General features: G+C 43.8%; 2 protein-coding genes across 3 annotated transcripts in view; one reads left to right on the plus strand and one right to left on the minus strand.

Moving 5' to 3' along the window:
- The window catches only part of dstyk (dual serine/threonine and tyrosine protein kinase), a 49850-nt gene extending 45755 nt beyond the window's left edge, over positions 1-4095 (plus strand). Inside the window, exons 11-14 of the mRNA XM_035520400.1 lie at positions 339-452; positions 1666-1780; positions 1888-2022; positions 2316-4095. Of these exons, the coding sequence (XP_035376293.1) occupies positions 339-452; positions 1666-1780; positions 1888-2022; positions 2316-2500 (549 nt within the window). The 3' untranslated portion in view covers positions 2501-4095. The remainder of the gene's footprint in view (positions 1-338; positions 453-1665; positions 1781-1887; positions 2023-2315) is intronic.
- A 2394-nt stretch (positions 4096-6489) lies between these two features.
- celsr2 (cadherin, EGF LAG seven-pass G-type receptor 2) overlaps positions 6490-22331 on the minus strand; it is a 52218-nt gene continuing 36376 nt past the window's right edge. The window contains exons 14-34 of one of the 2 annotated variants that reach the window (XM_035520544.1): positions 22071-22191; positions 20869-21052; positions 20309-20410; positions 19758-19852; positions 18774-18983; positions 16571-16754; positions 16180-16498; positions 15712-15879; positions 14626-14752; positions 14144-14344; positions 13799-13973; positions 13555-13667; positions 12987-13069; positions 12619-12745; positions 12296-12403; positions 10942-11072; positions 10440-10516; positions 10196-10357; positions 9827-9997; positions 9512-9725; positions 6490-9039 (exon numbers count right to left, since the gene is read on the minus strand). In XM_035520544.1, the coding sequence (XP_035376437.1) occupies positions 9033-9039; positions 9512-9725; positions 9827-9997; positions 10196-10357; positions 10440-10516; positions 10942-11072; positions 12296-12403; positions 12619-12745; positions 12987-13069; positions 13555-13667; positions 13799-13973; positions 14144-14344; positions 14626-14752; positions 15712-15879; positions 16180-16498; positions 16571-16754; positions 18774-18983; positions 19758-19852; positions 20309-20410; positions 20869-21052; positions 22071-22191 (3079 nt within the window). In that variant the 3' untranslated portion in view covers positions 6490-9032. Of the gene's footprint in view, positions 9099-9511; positions 9726-9826; positions 9998-10195; positions 10358-10439; positions 10517-10941; positions 11073-12295; positions 12404-12618; positions 12746-12986; positions 13070-13554; positions 13668-13798; positions 13974-14143; positions 14345-14625; positions 14753-15711; positions 15880-16179; positions 16499-16570; positions 16755-18773; positions 18984-19757; positions 19853-20308; positions 20411-20868; positions 21053-22070; positions 22192-22331 lie in introns of both variants that reach the window. The other variant, XM_035520543.1, reaches the window with a different exon arrangement.

The following is a 22331-nucleotide window of genomic DNA, read 5'->3' on the forward strand; positions in this document are numbered from 1 at the left end:
CAGGCCTGAAGATGCAGACGCACACACACATACACACACACACACACATACGGGGGAGGCTCCAGCATCGCAGTACTGCTCATCATGGAGAGACTGCACAGAGACCTGTACACAGGCCTGAAGGTGCAGACACGCACGCACGCGCGCACACACACACACACACACTATTGGAACGTAGAAATGTCTGTGGTTGTGTTTCTCTAGGATAGCTGTGCTCTTAAGTGAATAGATGACCCACTCGAAGGACCATTCATGAAGAAAATTAGCATAGTGCAATTACAGCAATTTTTATCTATTTAATCTGAACATGTGCATTCGTGCGTGTGTGCGCCCCACAGGCTGGTCTGTCCCTGAAGGAGCGGCTGCAGGTTGCTCTGGATGTCGTGGAAGGGATTCGCTTCCTGCACAGCCAGGGCCTTGTGCACCGAGACATCAAACTCAAGAACGTCCTGGTGGGTGGAGCACTGGGGCAGAGGAGCAGCTCCCTCTCATCACACATTCTCCTCCAGCCAATCAGATAAACATAGGCACGCATTCATCTAGTCAGTGAAAGAAGCAGTCACACCCACATTTGTCCTTAAGCCAATCAGATAAACACAGACATGCATACATTCCTCTTAAGCCAGCAAAATAAACAGGCATGTGAAGCAGAGCGTTTCCTTGGTATCACAGACTCACGTCATCGTACTGCATCCAGATGTGATGCTGGCTGGCTTCAGCAAGCCTAGATGACTTTGTGCGATTCTCCACTGACCCACATTCTTGCCTGAGATTCTGCCACCTGGTGGGCAGTATGTGTTGTTCTTCTCATTTGTCTGTGCTAAAATTAGGATGTTGGAGAGTGTTTGAAGCCATGAGCTAATTTCATGAGCATTAGCTGAGTACCGTAGGTTAGCCACTCAGCTTCTGCCGTTCGTCACCTCTCCATTATCCCAGTTCATGGATGGATCCAAACTGGTTTCCTTCTGCTACATTGTGGTTTGGACTCAAGCACTGCAGGCTTTAGAAACTTTAGAAACTAAATGGACTCTTTCACAAAGAAGGCTTGAGAACATTCACTGCAAACTGAATTTTGTTCATACCATTTGTCCAGTGATGAGATGAGTAGTGATATGGAATTTGATAAACAAGCTATAGCTGGTTCTTGACACTAAGCAGGAATGATGATGATGATGATAATAATAATCCTTTGATAAACATTTGCTTTACTTTTGCTGCTCAAGTTTTAAATAACATGCCTATAGATGGGTTTCTAATGTAACTGGTATTAAATCACTTTTCATTTTGAGTACTTTTTGAAGAGGAGGATCTCCTAAGTAAAGTTGTTCAACACGTTCACCAGCTTTGGTCTACATTCCTCTACTAATGCCTTTGGTCCAGCTTTGGTCTACATTCCTCTACTAATGCCTTTCAAAAACCGTGTGCATGCAGGAGATGGTAGGAAGTCCCACTCTGCCTCACATCTCTGCTGCTTTACTTCACCGGGGAAACTGGCTGACTAGTTCTAGCCTTCCACGGCAGCACTTGTTTTGCGTTGTGATGATGCAGATGATGCAGTTAACTGGAGTTCTGGTCATGCACGTGTGTAGCAGGTGCACTGGAGAAATGACTATATTTGTCCTTGTATTCTAAAGTCCTGTGTTGTGCTTGTTTTTCTGCATGTAGCTGGACAAGCAGAACCGGGCTAAGATTACTGACCTGGGCTTCTGTAAGCCAGAAGCCATGATGTCCGGTAGTATAGTGGGAACCCCTATACACATGGCCCCGGAGCTGTTCACAGGTTGGACGCGCACATACCCCATACATATATTCATACGTTCATTATCTTTGAAACAATAAGAAATTCAGGATGGTGTGTTTTGCCTCGGTGCGTGTGTGTGTGTGTAGGAAAGTATGATCATTCCGTTGACGTGTATGCCTTCGGGATTCTGTTCTGGTATCTGTGCACTGGATCGGTCAAACTTCCTGAGGCCTTTGAGAAATGTTCCAGTAAAGACCAGCTCTGGAACAATGTGAAGAGAGGTAATGCACACTTACAAACTCCCCCATGTCTTTCTCTCTTGCTCTCTCTCTCTCTCTCTACCCCCTTTCTTGTTCATCATCTATGTCTTTGTACTTTTGCTCATTATCTGTCTATCTTTCTGTCAAGAACCGTTTTACTAGTATGGAAACAGTTCAAATGTGTGGATATAGAACACTGTGTGGATGTGCCACTAGAACATCATGATCATGTAGTTCATATTTGAATGAAAGGTGCTTCGTGCATGTTTTGTTAACTGACAATGATGACGATGATGATGATGATGATATTGTAGGCTCGCGCCCTGAGCGCTTACCCAGTTTCGATGAGGAGTGCTGGCAGCTGATGGAGGCCTGCTGGAATGGAGACCCTTCCCAGAGGCCCCTGCTCGGAATCGTGCAGCCCAGCCTGCAAAGCATCATGGTCCGGCTATGTGATGGATCTGACCTCAAGAGCGGCAGCCTTGAGGACTCGAATTAGAACACAAATACAAATGAATATGCAAACACTGAGACACTTCAACACACTCCCATAGGAACATGTGCCGAGAATGATAAGTTAAAAGGCATGTTTTTTGTATTTCTGGAGGTTGGGGAGACTAGGAACATTCCTGAGCTCCAGCAGTAGGAGCCTGATACACTATTTATATTCTCAGCGATACAAATTCAAAATATGTATGTATGTGTGTTTTGTTTCCTCTGTATTTATATAAAAAGTCGTACCGCGCGTGCGCACACACATACCTACACTATACCCTATCAAAATGCATGCTCATTGCTGCTTTGTGTTAGGATTGTTACTAGACATGAGTTTTAAAAGTAGTCAGGTTTTTGCAGTATTATAGAACAAAAAAGACTTCATTTTAGCTGGTGTTTAAATTAGTTTATTGCTATCTTGAGACAATTTTGTTTTTCTTTTTTTTAATAAAAGGTTATTGAGGAGTTTTGTTTTTTTTTCCAAGATGTCATATGTTTTTATCACTCCTGTTTTAATAATTATTGTAATTTGTTTATTTCTTCTTATTTTTCTTCTTTTTCTCCACTGAAACACAAGGGAGTGCAAAGACCATAAAGCTGAGGACCACCCAAACTTGTTGGGAAGGGGCACCATGCAGGGGCTACAGCACAGCATTAAAGGTTGTGACATGTGTCATAGACAAGTCTTTTTTTCAAATTTGGCACAGCTTTTTCAAGAGGCGGCACTATAACGTGCATATAATTGTTTCTCAAGAACTGCCGAAACTGCATTCTGCTCAGCAGGTTAAGTTTCTGGAAGGATTCGTAAGTACAACTCCATGACTAAAAACATGGCCAATCAGATTTTGGCATGCATTTGATGGGCGTAATATTGGCTGATCTACACGAAACTTGAATGGTCTTGGGGGAGTTGGATTTTCTATAAGTGTATAAAGTTTGCTAGTGATGGGACAGTGGGACACTATTGCCAATTTTAGCATGCAAAACAAGCATATTTCTTACACCGATCCTGTTAGGAACATGTACACTTATTTTTGGTATGAAAATGTTTGCAAGACATTGAAACTCAAAAACATGTAGACATCGGCGCACAGTATGGCCTGCACAGTGTCAGTCAGTGCTCCCATAGTGTATGTTCAAATTTCTCTATCTGTTATTTGATAGGAACATTCAGTGTAGTTTGAGATAGCTGGCCAGTTTTGGTGCATTTTTGCTGACAGAGGGAAGCTTCTAAAACTTAGAATTCGTGGCCTGCAAAAGTGAGCGGAGTTGTGCTGGACCCTTAATTGCCACTTGTGACTTATATTATTCTGGTTGAATTGTCCGGGGAAAAGAATTGTCTATGCTGGTGTTGATTAAACTGAAAGTCAAATACAGATTTATTCATATATACAAACAAAAATGTTTCTCTGAAGCATACCAACATGACATTTCAATTCCTCTATAAAAAGTTTGCTGAAAAGATTTTTTTAGCAGGAACACTACTGTGGATTTTTTAGTAGGGGAGCTGTAGTGTGTGGAAGAGATGACCACAGGTGTTACAGTGTGAGCCATAAAGTGTGTGAATGTAGTTTTCAATAAAAAAACCCCTTCATTTTATCACTTAGGCATTCTCATCCTTCCTCATAAACCTCTCCACCCAACATCATACCCTTCTCACCAAACACCATATAGCTTGATCAGAGCAGGGACAAGGTGAGATCCAACAATCCTCTGCATGACCAAGGGCTTTGTGTTCTTAAAGGAAACACACAAGAACAAATATGTGTAAGTTAAATGCTCATTAAATAGTTTGGTACTAGTACACGCTGGAGATTGCAGTAGTAAGAAGCTAGAAAACGAATAAAAGCTCAATCTGATTAAAATCTCAAAAACACACAACTGGGCTTTCTGATGTAATAATTGACCTGGTTCTATAACTTATGTTTATGCCAGTGCATTATTTAAGTGTTTTTCAAAACAAATACACAAAAACAAGCAGTTTTCATTGCCTTGCAAGGTAAGAAAACTGTTTTTTGAACTAACACCTGAAATGCATTAAGTTCTTCATAGATTCCCCCCCAAAACGGTGGCATCAACGGTTAAGATCAGCTTTGGCTCTGCAGATTCATTTTTGGTTGATGTGTTAATGATATTATTTCTGCACAACCAATTACCCATATATCTGGTCTGGTTCCACATGTTTGAAAATTGATATTGTAGGTGTGTTATTGATGCCCTTTTGCACACACACACACACAGAGTTCCTGCAGACTAATGGAGCAGCCTGACAGCGTGTGTCCGGAGCGCCGTGCTGCGTAAGCTGACCTTTAGTCTTTCCTGGGCCAACACTTTCATTTACACTGCTTCTCTCATTAGTGTAACACTGTTTTGATTTGTGTGCCAGTAGTGCACCCAGCTCAGAGGAAGAGTATGATCAGTCCAACAAGGAAGATAAGGGCTTCATGAAGGTGCTTGCTCAAAGCCAAGCTGATATGGAGTGGCTGACTGAGGAAGGCTATGGTGAAGATGAGCCAAAAAAACAGGTGGTTAATGTCAGGTCAGGGTACAATGATTCAGGAAGTGTAGTAGTGTTTAATGCCAAATTAAATAGCAGATCATATCTATTAAATAATTGGATTATGCAATTGATATTCATAAAGTGTTTTCGGTTCTGTGCTTATGTTTAGGAAACAGCAAAAAAACAGGGGAATCCATGTAAGTCCCTTCCTGTTTCAACAAACACAGAAAAGTAAAAGTTTAGTAAAAAACAAGACCAGTTCAGGTCTTCTTGTAAACACGAGTCACAGGGAACAACCTTTCATGTGCTTCCATTATAGTAACATCAGAAATACCTCGACATCCATTACCGACAGTCTCGGGCCATGGAAATAGACAAATATGAAACATTTTGTTTCAAGTATCAATTTTCTTTTGTTTTAACTTATGTCACGCACTCATTTTCGGTGGCAGTCCTGTGTGCTCCTCCACGTCACTTCCTTTTCCTCCACAGCCGTGGAGTTTGGTACTGCTCCTTCCGTCACCCACTGCTTTGGCAAGTGGAAACTGGCCCCCGGCCGAGGGTACCGCGTCAGGCAGCTGAGCCAGGACGCCGCCTACCGAGAGCTGTTTACACAGCAAGAGCTGGGCCACAGGACCAGCGTAAGGCCTGCCCCTAGTGGCTGTGTGCGTGGACATAGTGTGGACTAGTGTGCAGCACAAGCAGGCCGAAACCCAGGAGATTTCTTCTGAGTTTATTAAAAAGCAAATATCATCCGAGTGCGTTTACGAGACAGGAGTGCATATTCCATCTAAAGCTGTAAGAACAGTAATGAATTGAGGGATAGGTAACACAAGCAAGTTTCAAATGCTTAAAAAACTGAATTTTGCTTTACTCCAGTTTAGAGATCATTTACAGTGTTTCCACACAGAAAAATGTCTGTTCTACCATGTTTAGCTACCATTGTGTGTGCGCATGTATGTGTGTGCGTGCGTATGCGTACGCACACTGTTGCTCCGGTCTACCTCAGGTTCCCCTGCCCCTGGTGTGTATGAACGAGAAGGAGACGTTGCAGATTCTGATGAACACTGAGGAAGGTGAACCACGATGCGAATGCACTGTTCCAAACTCTAGTGGTTCACCAGGACTGCAGTTTGACACTGACTACCTGTAAAGTGGTGTTGTATTCTGACATTAAGTGCCTGTAATGTGCTGTTGCACCTCGTGTAATGCATTGTTATCCATTGGCTCTGTGTGACTGCAGAGTACTGTAAGATTCTGGGAGCTCAACATGCCATGACGCTGGAAGTCCAGGAGCGGATAGAGTTCCTGAGGCTCCGTGTGTTGGGCAAAAGCCCTGCTCCACTGAAGGAGAACGATAGAGAGTGCGGCGCCTTGGCCTCCCTCCACAGCTGGACAAACAGGCTGTGCTCTCTACTGAGGCGGCACAATAAAGACCGAGCAGCAGTGCCGCAGGTGGACTAGTGTGCAGCACAAGCGGGCCGAGACCCAGGAGATTTCTTCTGAGTTTATTAAAAAGCAAATATCATCCGAGTGCGTTTACGAGACAGGAGTGCATATTCCATCTAAAGCTGTAAGAACAGTAATGAATTGAGGGATAGGTAACACAAGCAAGTTTCAAATGCTTAAAAAACTGAATTTTGCTTTACTCCAGTTTAGAGATCATTTACAGTGTTTCCACACAGAAAAATGTCTGTTCTACCATGTTTAGCTACCATTGTGTCCAGTAGACTGTAGCATTGCCTGACTCACTCATTAAATGACAGGGATTTAGATGCTGAGAATTACAAAGAGAAACACGTAGAGGGTTGTTTTGTTTTGTTTTTTGTCCAGCAGATGGTGCTGCTAGAGAAACCCTAGCTAGCAGCCAGCGAGTTCAGTACAGTATATACCCATGATATTCAAATGCCCTTGAAGCAAGAGAAAACCAAGAGTTCTCCCTTTTCCCACTAGATAGGTGTGATAAAGTAACCAAGCTGTTAGAGGAACTGCTGAATTAATTACCCATGGGCTTAAATGCCTCTGGCATTCAAGTACACAATCAAGGACTTTTATGTCCAGAAGTGCCTCCCTGACGCCGCTGGACAAAAAAAACAAACAAACGATCACACAACTTTACACTTGTCCTTCTATTTTAAAAACTTGATATATAAAATCTCACTTTTAAATTCAGCTGAGCCTTGATTGCTTTAGAATGGAAAGACCCTGATCAGAGATGTTCCAATTGCTTTTGGTGTACAGCTAAATAACAAGAGGACTGTATTTATTGCTTTAAAATTCAAACAGCTTAAGCCTTTTCTGACTCCACTCTGGAATGAAATGTTTGCAAATTAAAAGAACCTCCTAGTGATGCATGCCTGACTATCTCAAAAGCCACAGCTGGAAAAAAAGTTCTCCATAAGCATAAGGCTTTGTTTTAGGTTACATATAACAATTACACTACATCACAAGACTTATTGCTTTCAAAACCACATACCATATGTGCTGTTAGTACACAAGTAGAGAGGGCAAATCAATATATAATTAGTTGCTATTTAATCAAACACCTGAGGCATAACCTGGGGGGAGTTAAATAGTGCAATTTAGAAATCTAAAGGAAATCTAAATGATTTAGATATACTAGCATGTGGTTTTGTATGGAAGTATGCCATTTAGAATATAATAGTATGAGGTTTATTCTGGTAACATTTGGTTTACTATAGTGGTATGCAGTTTTGGATGCAATCATTATGAAAAGGGAAAGATATCAGGAGCAACACAACAGTAAAATGCTGGGCTGTGTCCACACACCCAAATAAAACTCATCACTCAGAATTAAACTGAGCCACTGTTTCAACAAACACAAAACATCAGTATCTGTGCACTCTCACACGCACATTTATGAAGAGTTAGCTGAAGAGTTACAGTATATTTCAATCCTGGGGTCAGGCTTGTACAATTTAAAAACCTTTTTAATGTACAATTAATTTTAATCAACACATCTGGAATATTTACAAAAACAGCATCCTTCATTTCTAAGGTCTAAAATACAAAAGTTGTTTTGAGTAAAAGTGATAAAAGGCAACTCCTGACAAATCTGTTTTTTTGTTTGTTTTTTTTACAAAATGTCCATATAAAATTCTCACAAAAAAGCAAAATTGGTACCGTTTTGTAGTTTGTGTCTTCTATTGCTCTTTACATGGTATTAAAAGAAGGCAGAACAGTGGAGAAAACTCCACAGGTAAACGTGTGTGTATACATACATACAGAATGGCAGTATATCCCAAACTTATTCAGCATTAAGTTTGTTTGGATATGGAGCATGATGAACACACTTCATCACCGTTCTGATCCCAGTGGTCTGATCCCAGTGGTCTGATCCCAGTGGTCTGATCCCAGTGGTCTGCAGCATCTTTTCCCTCATCTGTCATGAAGACTCCAGCACTCTCCTTCCCACGGCAACTCGCTGCTTGTGCGCCATCTTCTGCACTCTGAGTTCGGCCTCGGACGTGCTCCCAACCCATCACTGCTTCTGGCAGGTCTCCCACACCCTCCTGTGGAATCTCTCACCTCTGCTCCGAGTTCACTGCACTAGATCCTCTGTCATTTTTTTTTTAGTTTTGTGAATGACATTGCCCTGATATTTTCAAAACAATCACACTGGATTGAGACGCTTCTGGGAAAACTCAATGTCTTGATGCATCTTATTTTTAAACAACAAAAAAAAAAGGTAGAAACAAAATTGAATTCATGGATCATTATCTGCTGGGCAGTGGAAATGGTCATAAAAGTGCATCACTTCAAGAATGTAAACAAACGTAGAGATAAAAAACTAAATAAAAACAGAAAGATATCATGTAAATCAGTGCAATCCCAGCAGGAAAATGTGACTTTTGGCACAGTAAAATAATGGGTGAGGAGACAAATTTGTAAAAGACGCAGGGAACTCTGGGATTGTTCAGCGCCTCTGTTTCTTCAGCAGCTCAGCTCGTCCCCATCACTGTGTCTGAGGCTGTAGGTGGTTCTTCAGGGTGACTTGACAGATCTGAGTGTAGTTCTAGGACCTGCAAAGACACATCCCTCTTGTAATGAGGTCTGTCGCGTGGCAGTCTGGTGGGAATTGCTGAAGAGGTGTGGGAAAAGCACAAATGACAGGAAGAAGGAAAGAAAGAAGAGAGAGCGAGAGAGAAAGGGAAGCAGAAAGTGTATGTAGTTCTGACCAAGATGCTGTTGATAAATGAATCGACATGAGATGGGATGGACAAATAATCACCCGCATCAATGAAGGAAATGAAATATGAATCTGAAGTCTGATGAGAGAAGAAATAAAGTGGAAGGACAGAATGGACAGTCCAGCTACTATAATGGAGTGCTTTGATAATTTAGTCATAACACACCACGAAGCACATCCAGGACAGAGATGCAGTTCACACAGTGGCCACAGGGGGGAGCCTCAGGGGGCGACAACAGGTAAGATCCTCAAGAAGCAAGCAGACATGGTTTACACTATCAAAAGTGTACAGTGCTAAGACTCACTCAGATCCTGATGAGTCATCGTCCACTGTTCCTGCCTTTATAGTCATGGCCAGGCCATTGATCTGGTCCTGTCTGACTCCACCCCCTTGGTTCTCACTGGAGGAGGAGCCTCTGGAAGAGGCGGGTCCTTGGGTATTGGCAGGAAGCTGCTTGTGGATACGATTGATTCCATTTCTCTCAGCAATCGGTGAGAGCGGCTTCTTCTTCAGAATGCCTATGTGTGAGAAAGCAGATTAGGTTTGGCAGCTTCACTGTTTTTAAAGCGCACATAATTTGTGTTCCATTTGTGTTCAGTAAAGTGTGTGTGAGTCTCACCTTTATGTGGGTGTGTGTGTGGGTTGTGTGGGCTGGGTAGTAGCAGTAGTGTGATCTCTTTCCCACAGTTGTCTGCTCTTTCCCCGCCAGGTTCTGCCCTGCTCCCTACTGCCCCTTCACCATCACCTGACTCAAATTCGTGCGGCCAGTAGGGGGCACTCCCACTTGAGTCTGTGCGTGGCAACAGAAAAACAAGACAAATCTCATTATGAAAACGTATTGTTAGTCATATTCGACATCGTGCAGGCGTGTGAGTGATGTGTGTAAGCTTGTCAAGATTTGTTTGTGCATATGCGTGTGCGTGCGTGCCTGTGTGTGCGCGCCTGTGTGTGTGTGCACGTGCCTGTGTGTGCGCGTGCGTGCTCTCACCCTGGGCTTTCATGGCTGTGTTTGCTGCTAGGTTCTCCCAGCATTCTTCCTGTGGGTACTGTTCCTCCTCATCCTCACTGTCCGATGAATGCGTGGATGCATACGAACCACTCTGATCATCCTCCAGCTCGGACAGGTCACTGTCCGAATCAGAGTCGTGACCTACACACACACACACACACGTTACTCAGATGATGGTGCACACTAACTGCTGTGTGAGTGGTGTTTGAGGAGTCACTCTCACCATCAGGGTGAAGTTCAGCTTCATGGAAGCTGGGGTCATTCAGAGCAATGAGACTGTTATTCAAACCTTCATCTTCTCTGAAAAACAACATCAGCACACAAAACAAAACTGCTCAAACCGTGTTGCTCTTAAACTCAATAAATATAAAACAACCAAACACTTCAAATCATAAACATGAAATTTCACAACCTCCAAATGTCACTGTGTAGAGAACATGCGTGTCATATTTGCATAAATGACAGTAAGAAAATGTGTGTGCATGCACGCCAACAATTATGGCATTTAGGTGATGCTTTTATCCAAAGTGACTTACAATCATCACTGAGTACAACTTGAGCAACTGAGGGTTAAGGGTCTTGCTCAGAGACACAACAGTGGCAGCCTGGTGGTGGTGGGGCTTGAACTGGCAACCTTCTGATTACTAGTCTAATACCTTACCCACTGAGCCACCAATGCATGCACATGTGTGCATGTATTTATGTGCATATATGTGTGGACATACCTGAGCACGAAAGGCATGTAGCTCTGTTGGCTTTTCCCACTATGCAGTGTGCCGTTTAGGGAGATGCTGGACTCAGCATAGGGAAGATGGTACAGACCCTCATCACCATAACTACCGCTGCACGTGAACGACTGTGGAGAAAGTGGATAGAGAATGTTAGATGCAGCGCTTTGCAAAAGTATTCATCCCCCTTGAAAGGAATCAGACATGTTTGGATTACAAATGAGGTAGTGATGAATCGCCCCATCAAAGCACATCCAGAGTTTGCTACAAAGATTCAGCGAAAATGTGGGATTAGGTTTTATGACCAGATGACAGAGAAATGGAGACTTCTGGCCAAAATGTAAAATACTATATGTGGCACAAACCTAACACTGCCCAGAAACACCACCAGCAATGAAGTGAACAGGTGGTGGTGGTGGTGTGGTGGTGTGGAGATGCTTTTCAGCAGGGACGGGGCATCTTGTTATAATCGAAGGATGGGTGGATGGTGCAAAGTACAGTGCAGGAAAACCTGCTTCAAAAAAAGCTGTGGAGGAACTTCACCATTCAAAGGATCCTTTCAGTTCTCCCCAACACAAGGCCAAAGCAACACAGGAGTGGTTCAACTACGAAATGGCCAAATTTAAAATCCAGATCTCGGTCCAGTCAAGAATCTCTGCCACCGTTTGCTGTTCACAAGCATCATCCAACCTGAGCAGCCTGGAGCAAATCTAGCAGGAAGAACGGGTGAACACCAGTCCCACACAGTGCGCAGAGCAGACTTAAAGCTGTTACTGCGGCAAAAAGTGATTGTAGCAAGTACTAGCTCGAAGGGGTGAGGACTTATGTGTTCAGTATTTTTCAGTTTTTAAAATTAAGATCTACTGAAAAAACATTGACTTTGTAAATTTACATTAAGTTCATATTGGTTTTCTGAAATCTATGTATAATCTGAAATCCAGAAGAAACTGATGAAAGTATATTTGCAACACATGCGCACACACAAACACACGCGCACGAACAGGAGGAGCCTCAGGTAGAAACACACACACACTCACTCACACACACTCACTCTTTATAGACTGGACTACTGTAGTGTGCATTGGGATGTTAAAGACCAGTGCCAGATTGTGACAAAGATTTAAAATGCATGTTGCTCACAAACGTCTTGATAAGCAGCTGATTTAACTGAATCAGGAATGATGAATCATTTATACAACTCATACCTTTTGAGATTTTTTATTAATTTTGTGCATGTGAGGAGCTTCATTTAGCATTAAAGATGCCATAAAATTAAAGAATGTTGCATGTGTATGTGTGAGTGTGTATGTGTGTGTGTGTGAGTGTGTGTGAGAGTGTGAGTGTTACTAACAGGTTTAGATTTGATGGGGTGTTCCGGGCGTTTTTTGCTGCAGCAGTAGCGCATGGCACTCCAAGCTTCTTTATTCAACACAATACGAAAAAGGAAGATACAGGGACCCTGGAAACAAATAAACAAATAAACAAACACACACACAGACATTATGCAGGTGTGTGTTAGAATAAAAATAATTTATAAGGCTGTAAATAAGCTATTTTAAAAGCTTTTTTAAAAGCTAATGTCAATTGTAAATCACTGAATAAATGATCAGAGTGAGCATGAGTGAGAGTAATGACCAGAAGTCAGAAATGATGAACAGGTGGCAGGGCAGATACCTGCAGGCAGTTGAAGGCAGCAAACAGGTAGTGGAAATAGATCACGTCACTGTTTACAGACAGCAGAGCTAACAGACACGTCACCGTTACCAAGAGCAACACACCGCACGCCGTCCGCAAGTCGTACCTACGCGTACACGTGCACAAACACACGTCATGACTGTTAGAGTTTTCCGTGAGTGTGGACTGAGTGTATACCCAAAGAACATTCTAGGTGAGTAACTGTAGTAAGAGATGTAGAGACATTCAAAATAGTAGTAAAGTACACAGAGTTTCCAGAGAAACTGAACGTTTGGGACAGAGGTCATCAGCTTTGTGTGTGTGTGTGTGTGTGAGTGAGAGAGAAATATGCAGGTTGTGTAACTCACACTGGTGGTTCTTTCTTCTCGTAACTGCGAGATCTCAGAGAGCAGGAGGCTCTGGAGGCCAGTATGTACAGGAACAGATTCATCTGAGAATGAACACAACCACATACACACGCGCAGACGGAATGTACTGTTATTATCACTGCTATATTTGTCTCATGTCTAACTGACTGTACATCACCACAGCTACACAGCACGCTGAGGAGTTTGTGTATTTCAGTACATCAGCATATTTTTATAGGATATTTTGAGAACATATGTACAACCTTGATACAACTGTCTCTGCAATCAGTACATCCTTAATCTTGTATCTGTATATATTTCACTGTATATAGGTACTGGAATCCCTGGGATTTTCCAAAGCAAGCCACTGGAATCATTTTGAGTGTTTGTCTACAGTTATTTCTACTTAACGTATTCTTCTCTTTAGACTTATTTATTCTGTTCATATATTTGATTTTTCTTGGCCTACTGCTGCTGCTATACCTACATTACCCATGCAGGATCACTAAAGTGTTAGAGAAAGTGAGGTACTATGAGGTGATATGAAAGGAAGTGAGGTAGCACTCACAGCCACCACGAGGGCGATTGGTCCGGCCAGGCTCCAGATGAGCGTGTCATACAGAGAGAGCCAGCAGAAATCAGGGTTGCCATACCCCTCAGGATCCAGCCCTACTGCCAGTCCTAAACCGCACAAAAAGTGATAACCCATGACGTCAACAAACGACATGACGACAACATCAGCAACGATGCAACGGCAGGACGCGACTGTAATTTGAGCTGTGTGTGCATGAGCGTGCACGTGTAACCCCCACCTGTGATGATGGCTGGTACTCCCCAGCCAATGAGGTAGTAGAACCGCATGGCGCCGGAGTTGATGTCACGCAGCTCACTCAGCATGCGGTACACGTGCAGGCTCTCCAGGAAGAGCCAGGAGAAGACACACATGTAGAAGAAGTGCAGCAGGATGGCTATGATCGTACACACAAACTGCAGAGAGAGACAGAGAGAGATATAAACATTTTTTAAAGTTCTCACTCAGCTGCACTATACTTCAGAGGTTCACACTCCTGATCCAGCTCATCAGTTCAGGAGTGTACAAACAAGCCTAACCCTAGAGAGAAAGGAGAGACAGAGAGAGAGGAGAGATGATGGCGTACCGGGTTCTCTGTCTGGTTGATACCGAAGATGAAGAGGAGCTCGGCGATGAAGAGTGTGAAGGCACTGTTGTTGACGATGCTGATCTTGTTGCTGTGCATGGCTCTCAGACATGTGAGGAAGACCATGGTGAGGAGGATGAAGGCCAGTGTCACTCCGACTGTACTCCAGGTGACCAGTTTTATTGGCAAGATCTCTCCGTTCTGAGAGAGCAGATACACACACAGTTCACTTACTTGTACTGCCCCTGCCCACACACACTGAGCAGCGTATTCTACATGTCGGTGTGTGTACGTGTTTGTGTATGCATGCGGGACAACAGACAATATTCATTCATGTGGTTGTATGATGTGTGAATAGATGTGCATGTGCCTACAAATGAGTCCAAGAGTGAACACAAATGTGACAACACTGAACCTGTGTGTGTGTGTGTGTGTGTGTGTGTGTGTGTGTGTGTGTGTGGGGTGTGTGTGTGGAGACTCACCTCTCTGTGCGAGATGTCCATGAGAACAGCGAAGCAGGTCATATGGTAACACTGGCAACTGATGTGTGTGCTGTTTCTAAACACGACTTCACAGCCCTTGGAGGACCATGCTCCAGCCCCGCCCACTCTACAATCATCATCATCATCATCATCATTAAAAGGCCTTTTCAAATCATGCAAGGACGCACACAACCAAAAGCCATCTCTCTCTCCATCTCTCTCACACAAACACGCACAGATACAAAATGAATGCACAGCTGTTCAAATGTCTTTTATCCTATGGCAATGTTTTTATCTGAATCCATTAACAATATCATATATATATAAAAAAAATAAAAGGAACTGCGCTTCACACCATGCTGGAATGTTTGATGTTTTACTGCCTTGTGATATTGAACCATGTTCTCATATCTAAAGTGCTCTGTTGGACACAGTGAGTGGTTCTTCACGGTATGGTGAGGCTTTGTGTGTTGGAGACTTAGCTACCTTTCCTCTGTATGTGTCTCTGGTCAGTGCTACTACTGTCATATTAAAATGTTGCTACACTGGGGGTTTCTCCTGCTGTCATCACCGTCACTAATACAATGACACATCTGAACTTGAATTCTTGTAAAGCTGCACTAAGCTGACTAACTAAGCTGAATTCCTACATGTACCTGGTGGGGGCTTCATTGCGTGCATGCGTGTGCGTCTGAAATCAAAATGCATTTTATTTACACAGTGCTTTTTACAACACGTCACAAAGCAGCTTTACAAATGTCCAAGTCCAAGCCCCCAGTGAACAAGCGAAGGTGACTATGGCAAGGAAAAACTCCCCAGAGCATGAGAAAGAAACCTGGAGAGGAACCAAGAGGGCCCATCCTCCTCTGGCCAACAACAGTCACTAAAATAATTAAAATATTAAAATGAAAAAATAAGCAATTAATAAATAAGCAATTTCTAGAAGTCCTAGTCTTGTCCAAATGGGGTGCATGTGTCAGAAACCCATCCTGCAAGAGTATGTCCATTAAGGGCAACAGAGAAGTTGTGTGTTTTTGTGTGTGTGTGTGTGTGTGTGTGTGTGTGTGTGTGTGTGTGTACACTTACACAATAGAATGGTTCCAGAACACACAGATGGGTTTAGAGCGCTCCTCAGTGGTGACGAGGCGGAACTGCACTGTGATTGGTTTATCCAGCGCGTGCTGCACCAGCTCCTCATTGTCATGCACCGTAATGCTGACCACTGGGGTGTTGATGACCGGTCGCTTAGGAACCCTACACAAACACGTGCATGCATACGCAGACACACACACTTGACATGAGTCCAGCATGACAATGGAGATACAGAGGATGAGGAGGCCCTTGACATCAGCAGACACGTCTCCACACCTCCAACATCATCGCTCTGCCAGTAAAGTCATAAACGTTTAGAGAGAGAGAGAGTGAGAGAGAGTGTGCGTGTGTACCTGATGCTCTGCCTGTCCATGTTGTATCTCGGAGGGAGCAGTGTGGCTAGGCTGTATTGGTGTGTGTGTGTGTGTGTGTGTGTGTGTGTGTGTGTGTGCGCGCGTCTACCTGAGGCTCCGCTTGTCTGTGTCGTATCTCGGAGGGAGCAGTGTGGCTAGGCTGTGGAAGATGATGACGCTGGCAATGGCGTTCTGCTTACGCTCATCAGGGTGCCGCCTCTTCCGACTGACAGACTGGTTCCTACCAACCTCCGGGATTAGCTCAACATGCTGTCGATGCCCTCTGACCTCAGCAGCGGGGATGAAGACAGAGTCAGGTAGAGTGACGGCTGTCTCGAGGTCGAGGGGGCGGGGTCCACGCAGTGACTGGTAGCGGGGAAGTTTGGCGCCCGCAAAGTTCATCTTATCCAAGCGATCTATGGAGATGACTGCATAAACACACACGCATCCATCAGCCATCACGCTGTGCTGGGAGAGAGTGTGTGTGTGTGTTCTCTCACCTATGTTGGGTGTGACGATGGTGAAAGGGTTGAGGTAGGTCTTCCTCATGTTCTGGGCGAGCGTGTGTGTGTACTCCTCTAGGTGGTGGAGCAGAGAGGCTGTTCCTCCCTCCACCTGCTGGATCAGCTCCCAGTGAGAACGCACTTCAGCAGACAGGATCTCACTGGTGACACGCATCAGGTGCTACACACACACACACACACACACACACACACACACAATTGTATAGTGCCAAAGTCATATGACAACTCCTTGACAGCTCTGCCCTGATCTTCACTGACAACACCCATAAACCACTGGGCACTATGGTAACACTGTATTGACCCTCTGCACCAGAGATGTGTATCAATAATGTGTATTCCATGTGCAGGTGGACCAGGGTGGAGGGGAGACATTACGGGCCATTTGATACTCACACTGGCATAAATGTTGCATGAGGGCAAGGAGATAAAGCTTGTTTATACCTACTGCAGATGCTGGACCATCAGAGCTGGGGTGATGCTCTAGGGCAAAGCTACTCAATCAGTAAGGCGGGAAAGTTGGTGGGCTTTTTAAAAGATTTTGTGTGTGCCTTTGTGTATATGGGGAGGGATCGTGTGATCGAAAATGATTATGTGAGTATGGCTCTATTCACGTGAGGTAATTGTCCTTAGTCTAGTTATTTCTGTCTTGAAGGAACCTCAGGAAGAACATGATGGCCCAATGGACTCAGGACACAGTTCAACTGATGGCCCTCAATGTCTTTGACTCACATTGCAGCCCCATCATAAAACCTGTCCACACTGTCAGAAGAGACAGACCAAGTGTTTCCAAATGCCAGTGGGCTGCCAAAAGTACAATATAAAAAGTGCCCTTTTAATTATGGTAGTCACTTCCTGATCCTTGAGGTGTGTTGATCAGAATGTGCCTTCCATCAATACTGCCAAGACAATTGGGAAAATTACACATTCTCCAAAATTAATTTGCAATTTCTTTCCTTCTATTGCCCTGCTCTGTTTGGGTCCTTCATGAATTGCAGAATTGAATTGAATTGTATGCCCTATAGCCTTGCACGTCTTTGATGTTACTTTGCATGCCATGGAACATCCTAACTTCTAACTGGCACCAATACTTTGCTGGGATCCCCTAGAAGGTTAAAGTTACAGCCAACATTTTCTGTCAAATCCACTGGAGCACTGTGACTTCCATGTTTCTAGTAGGGGCCAACAAAATGTAATAAATCATGACCGGCATTCTATTAGAAGAATCTAAAACTGATTCTCCTCGTCAATGTTGCACATTTGTTGAATGAGCATGCTAAATTCACCCTGCTGCCTCCGTGTAGTGTTTAAAGGACGTACATACCATGGCCGTCTGTCAGATCCTTTTATTCATTGACCAACAACAATTGCCTTCTAATGAGCTCTAAAATGTTTGACATCAGTGTGTTGATTCTGTTTAATTTTTTCCTGGCTTACTGTGTGAGGGAAACCTTAGTGAGCAGCTTTGCTCCACAGTGCCACCCAAGTTCTGGCTTCAAAGTACTCAGTCACCAGGAACAGGGGTACAAAAGGTGAACATAGAGCTATGTGGACGGTCTGGCAGACACATGCTTAAATGAGCCTTTCCTGTTACTTCTCTCCAAACTGGCACACCAACCATCTCATCTGTAGTTATGTCTTTGAGCTTTATGGTGCATCAGCATCCTCAATATAAACCATGCCATACACATCAACCTCCAACTCATACAAAACGCAACAGAGGTTATGTGAGTCAGAGAGAGAGAGAGAAGTAATCCCTTCTGATGTACTGATATTCACTACATGGTGTGTAGTGCATCTCATGCCTGCCACGCGTTTGTTTCAAGAACAGAACAATTCCCCCTTCCACTGCTTAGTGGTACAGTCCAGAACGATCCAGAAGCTTTGAGAACATCCAGAACAGAGGGAACGTTTTATTCCCTCTTTAGGAAAAGGTCATTTAGGTAAAATAGCTCAAGTCGGGGGGGGTTTAGTTGTGTTTAGAAAAGGCACAAGAATAGAAAGGAATAAAATGGTCATCATCTGTTACACAGGCTGGCTCATGTGCGCGCGTGTGTGCGCACATGTGTGTATTTATAACGTGTATGTTTTTAAGTGGACGTCCTGAGTAGCGGCTAGGATGAAGCCCTGCTGCAGGTGTGTATATGTGCGCGCATGCATGTCTGTGTGTGTGGCCGTGTACCTCGTTGAAGTGGACGTCCTGAGTAGCGGCTAAGCTGAAGCCCTGCTGGCTGCTCTCATGCTGTAACAGAGCCTGTGTGAGGTGGTAGGCGATGCGCACGTCACTGCCGTAGTACGAGTGTGTGTGCAGTGTAGCGTTATACAGCATCCCTGCAGTCTGCTGCACCTTACTGGAGTCCAGCACAGACCAGTTATGAGCCACCTGCTCTGACTGGTGGGCGAAAGAGAGAGAGAGAGAGAGAGGCATTACTCAATCCTGTCAATCGGAGCGACACCTGGGAATCATGGTGGTGTGTCCTGGCACATGCATTCAGTTGTCCTGTGTGGCAGTGTGGGAAGCAGTTTGAAAAGATGGTGCACCCTCATCCACCCTCTGCTCTCCATCACTGGTAGCGACTGTATGACAGCCGCACAAGCCAGCCAGCCGGAGGGAATTTGCATGATGACCAAAACAGTAACTAAACAGAGGAAGCACCAAGTGTCTGAGTCGCTGGACAAATGCCATTACATTAAATTCTAATGTATTTATTTAGCACTTCTGAACATGCAAGCCAGAGCGGACAGTGCCTCCTTCAGGCCTAAGGAAGAAACGTCTGGGGGGGACCAGACTCAAAAGGGAACCATGCTACTTTAAGTCACACTGAATAGCACTGTGCATAGAAAAGGAATAATAGTATTGAAATAAATGGAAATATGACACAAAAATTAAATAAGTTAAAAATGATAGTCTGATAGTCTTGGGTAATAAAAGTTTAGTATATTAATCTTGTACTATATGGTATTGGTATAACCTGTGGTATGGCTTCTGCTACTCATTTACTATTTGCATATGAATGTTGTTCACATTACTGTGAATAATATCTCATTATCTCGCTCCAAAATACCAAACATACCTCAGCCATACACTAAAGTCCAGGGTTCGGGAGGGGTGGCAGAGAGCCAATCAGAAGGTGTAGGACATACACACGTGTGTGCGCGTGCTCACCAGTGGTTTGAGCTTAGAGAAGGTGAGAGAGGTGCAGTTAAAGAGATTCGGGGGCAGCCATCCCTTATGTTCATCACAGTGTCTGATCGCCGTGCCTGGGGGAGGGGGAGAGGTCATCAATAATATCATTATCGCATCGTTTCTAATACAAACAAGGGGCGATCATCTAAACCTAAGCTTATCTGGCACCTTGCTGAACCTCTGACCCACATGGTGACAACCTGACATACAGCTGTCACGACCCTGCATCACCTTGGGAACTGCCCAGGGCGCCCATATTTAAACCCGCCACAGCTTAGCACTAGCATGTACACGCGCGCATGTGTGTGTGAGAGAGAGATTTCTGCCCAGCTAAACAGACATTCACATTACTGAGATCAGCGAACGTTATAAATTCAGTTATATAATCGAAAAAAAACCAAAAAACTACATGGACAGACACAAGACATAGAACATCACTTTCATGGATTGAAAATGAAATATGTGTCAAGCTGACATGAGTGAATAATTCTGAGCACGCTGGGGTGAGAAGCGGCCGTGGACGCGCTTACCCACAGAGCCTTTAGGGCACGGCACCGCTGCTGGGAGCCCAAACTTGGTCCTGGGCCACCAGATCCCTGCCTCAATCGCCTGGGGACAGCTGTCATAGATCACTGAAGTGTGAGTGTGAGAGTGTGTGTGTGTTGGGGGAGAGAATAGATAGATAGAGATTAATGGAGAAAGAATAGAGGTTAGAGCAGCAATGGTTTCATTAATGAAAGGTTTATTTCCAGTTAATGAACAGTTTAGCAAACTCTAGCACTTATTATTTATTGGACTTATTGTTTAAGATAGATGTATTTATGCATTTTTAATTTTATACTCCTAGGTATCAGCACTGATCCCTATATTCTACAGTATTCTAGTTCATTGGTATATTTGACTCTAACCTACTGTACTGTACTAGGATGTATTCTATGAGTAAATGACAAAGCACTTTTGTAATTCGCTCTGGTTAAGAGTAAAATGTAAATGTAAAACGTAAATGTTTAGCAACAACGCAGAATTAACCAAATCATCAAACCCAGGCTTGTTCAGTAAACTGACGAATGTTTCTGTGGTGACCTCTTACCTTCACAGCCGTTTGGCGAGACCTCAGCAAAGGGGTTATCACAGCGGTCGCACTGCTGACCTATGACCCCAGGCTTACACTGACACTGTCCACTCTCACGGTCACATGCCCGAGAGAAAGAACCCACGGAATAACAGTCACACAGCAAACACACCTGACTGCCCAATGGCCTGTAATGGTTATCCTACACACACACGCGCACACACAAACAACCCCCAAAAGCACATACACATGTACACAAAGAGACAAAGGTTATAAAAACAGACGTACAGGAAGCCATACTGGCTTCCTAATATACTGGATAAAACTCACAGAGTGCTATGCCACCTGACAGCCTTCTACAGAGCAAACATGAAATGTCAATTTACACCACTACTGAGCAAAAACTACAGGAGGCCGAGTGTGTGGACACACATACACAAGCGCGCACACACCCTCACACACGCACCCCACAGGGCGGCTTAGCTCCTACTGGTTGCTAAGCATCCTGTGCTCACAGAGGGCCGCATGCTGTGCAGTGCACCAGTAGTTCATTAGAACACATTAATCCGGAAAAGGTGAACTTTTCCAGCGTCTAATGATTCACAGGTAATGGTCGACAGTAAGCCAACACTGGCCTTGTTAAGGCAACATCTTTCACCTGTGTAAACTTCGAGCTCCCACAGCACAAAGGTTGAATACTTATGCAAACAGCATTTTTCGGTTAGTTTGGAAGCAAATCTGTCTCAACAGATTTTGAAATGTAAAAGTCTTTGAATTTTTAGCACTGATTTTTATTTATTTTTTTTTATTCAGATCTCAAAAATCTAAAAATTCAGATTAAACATCTGGAACATAAAGGATAAGAAATCAGTTCCATCCCAAATCAAACCAACATCCAACCAAGTTACACTCCACTGGCCATATGACTGACACATAAGATTACAGACTGTCATCTATGACCACCAACCCCAACAGTGACACTTGTGTCTTTTGCAATGTTTGTTTGTGTCGGTATCACATGATATGAATTCATTTCAAGCAACAAAATATGACAACACAAAATATTTAATTTGTTATTCAGATAACTTTGGTGACTTTTTTACTGGGGTTGAAGTCCTTTGCAATGGCTCTGTTCATTAACTGAGCAAGTCTGACCTAAATGACATCATCTTATAGAACAGCTCAACATTGGGTTTTGTGTGTTCGTGTGTGTGCGTTACCTTGCAGCGACATTCTCCGCTGGTCTTGTTGCAGTCTGAATCAAAGCCTTTATCAGTGAGACAGTTGCAGGGGCCACACGTCTTATGACCCCACCAACCCCGTGGGCATGGCAGGTCAGTCCTGATTGATTGCACAAACACACACCCCCATGAAGTACACGCGCACACGTGCACACGCAGTAAATAACTGATGTTTAATTATTTTTATACTCTTCGAATATAAACTAAAAAAAAGAATACGTTTTAATAATTACCTAATAA

This window comes from Electrophorus electricus, chromosome 20, assembly GCF_013358815.1.
Source record: "Electrophorus electricus isolate fEleEle1 chromosome 20, fEleEle1.pri, whole genome shotgun sequence".
Classification (NCBI taxonomy): Eukaryota; Metazoa; Chordata; class Actinopteri; order Gymnotiformes; family Gymnotidae; genus Electrophorus; species Electrophorus electricus.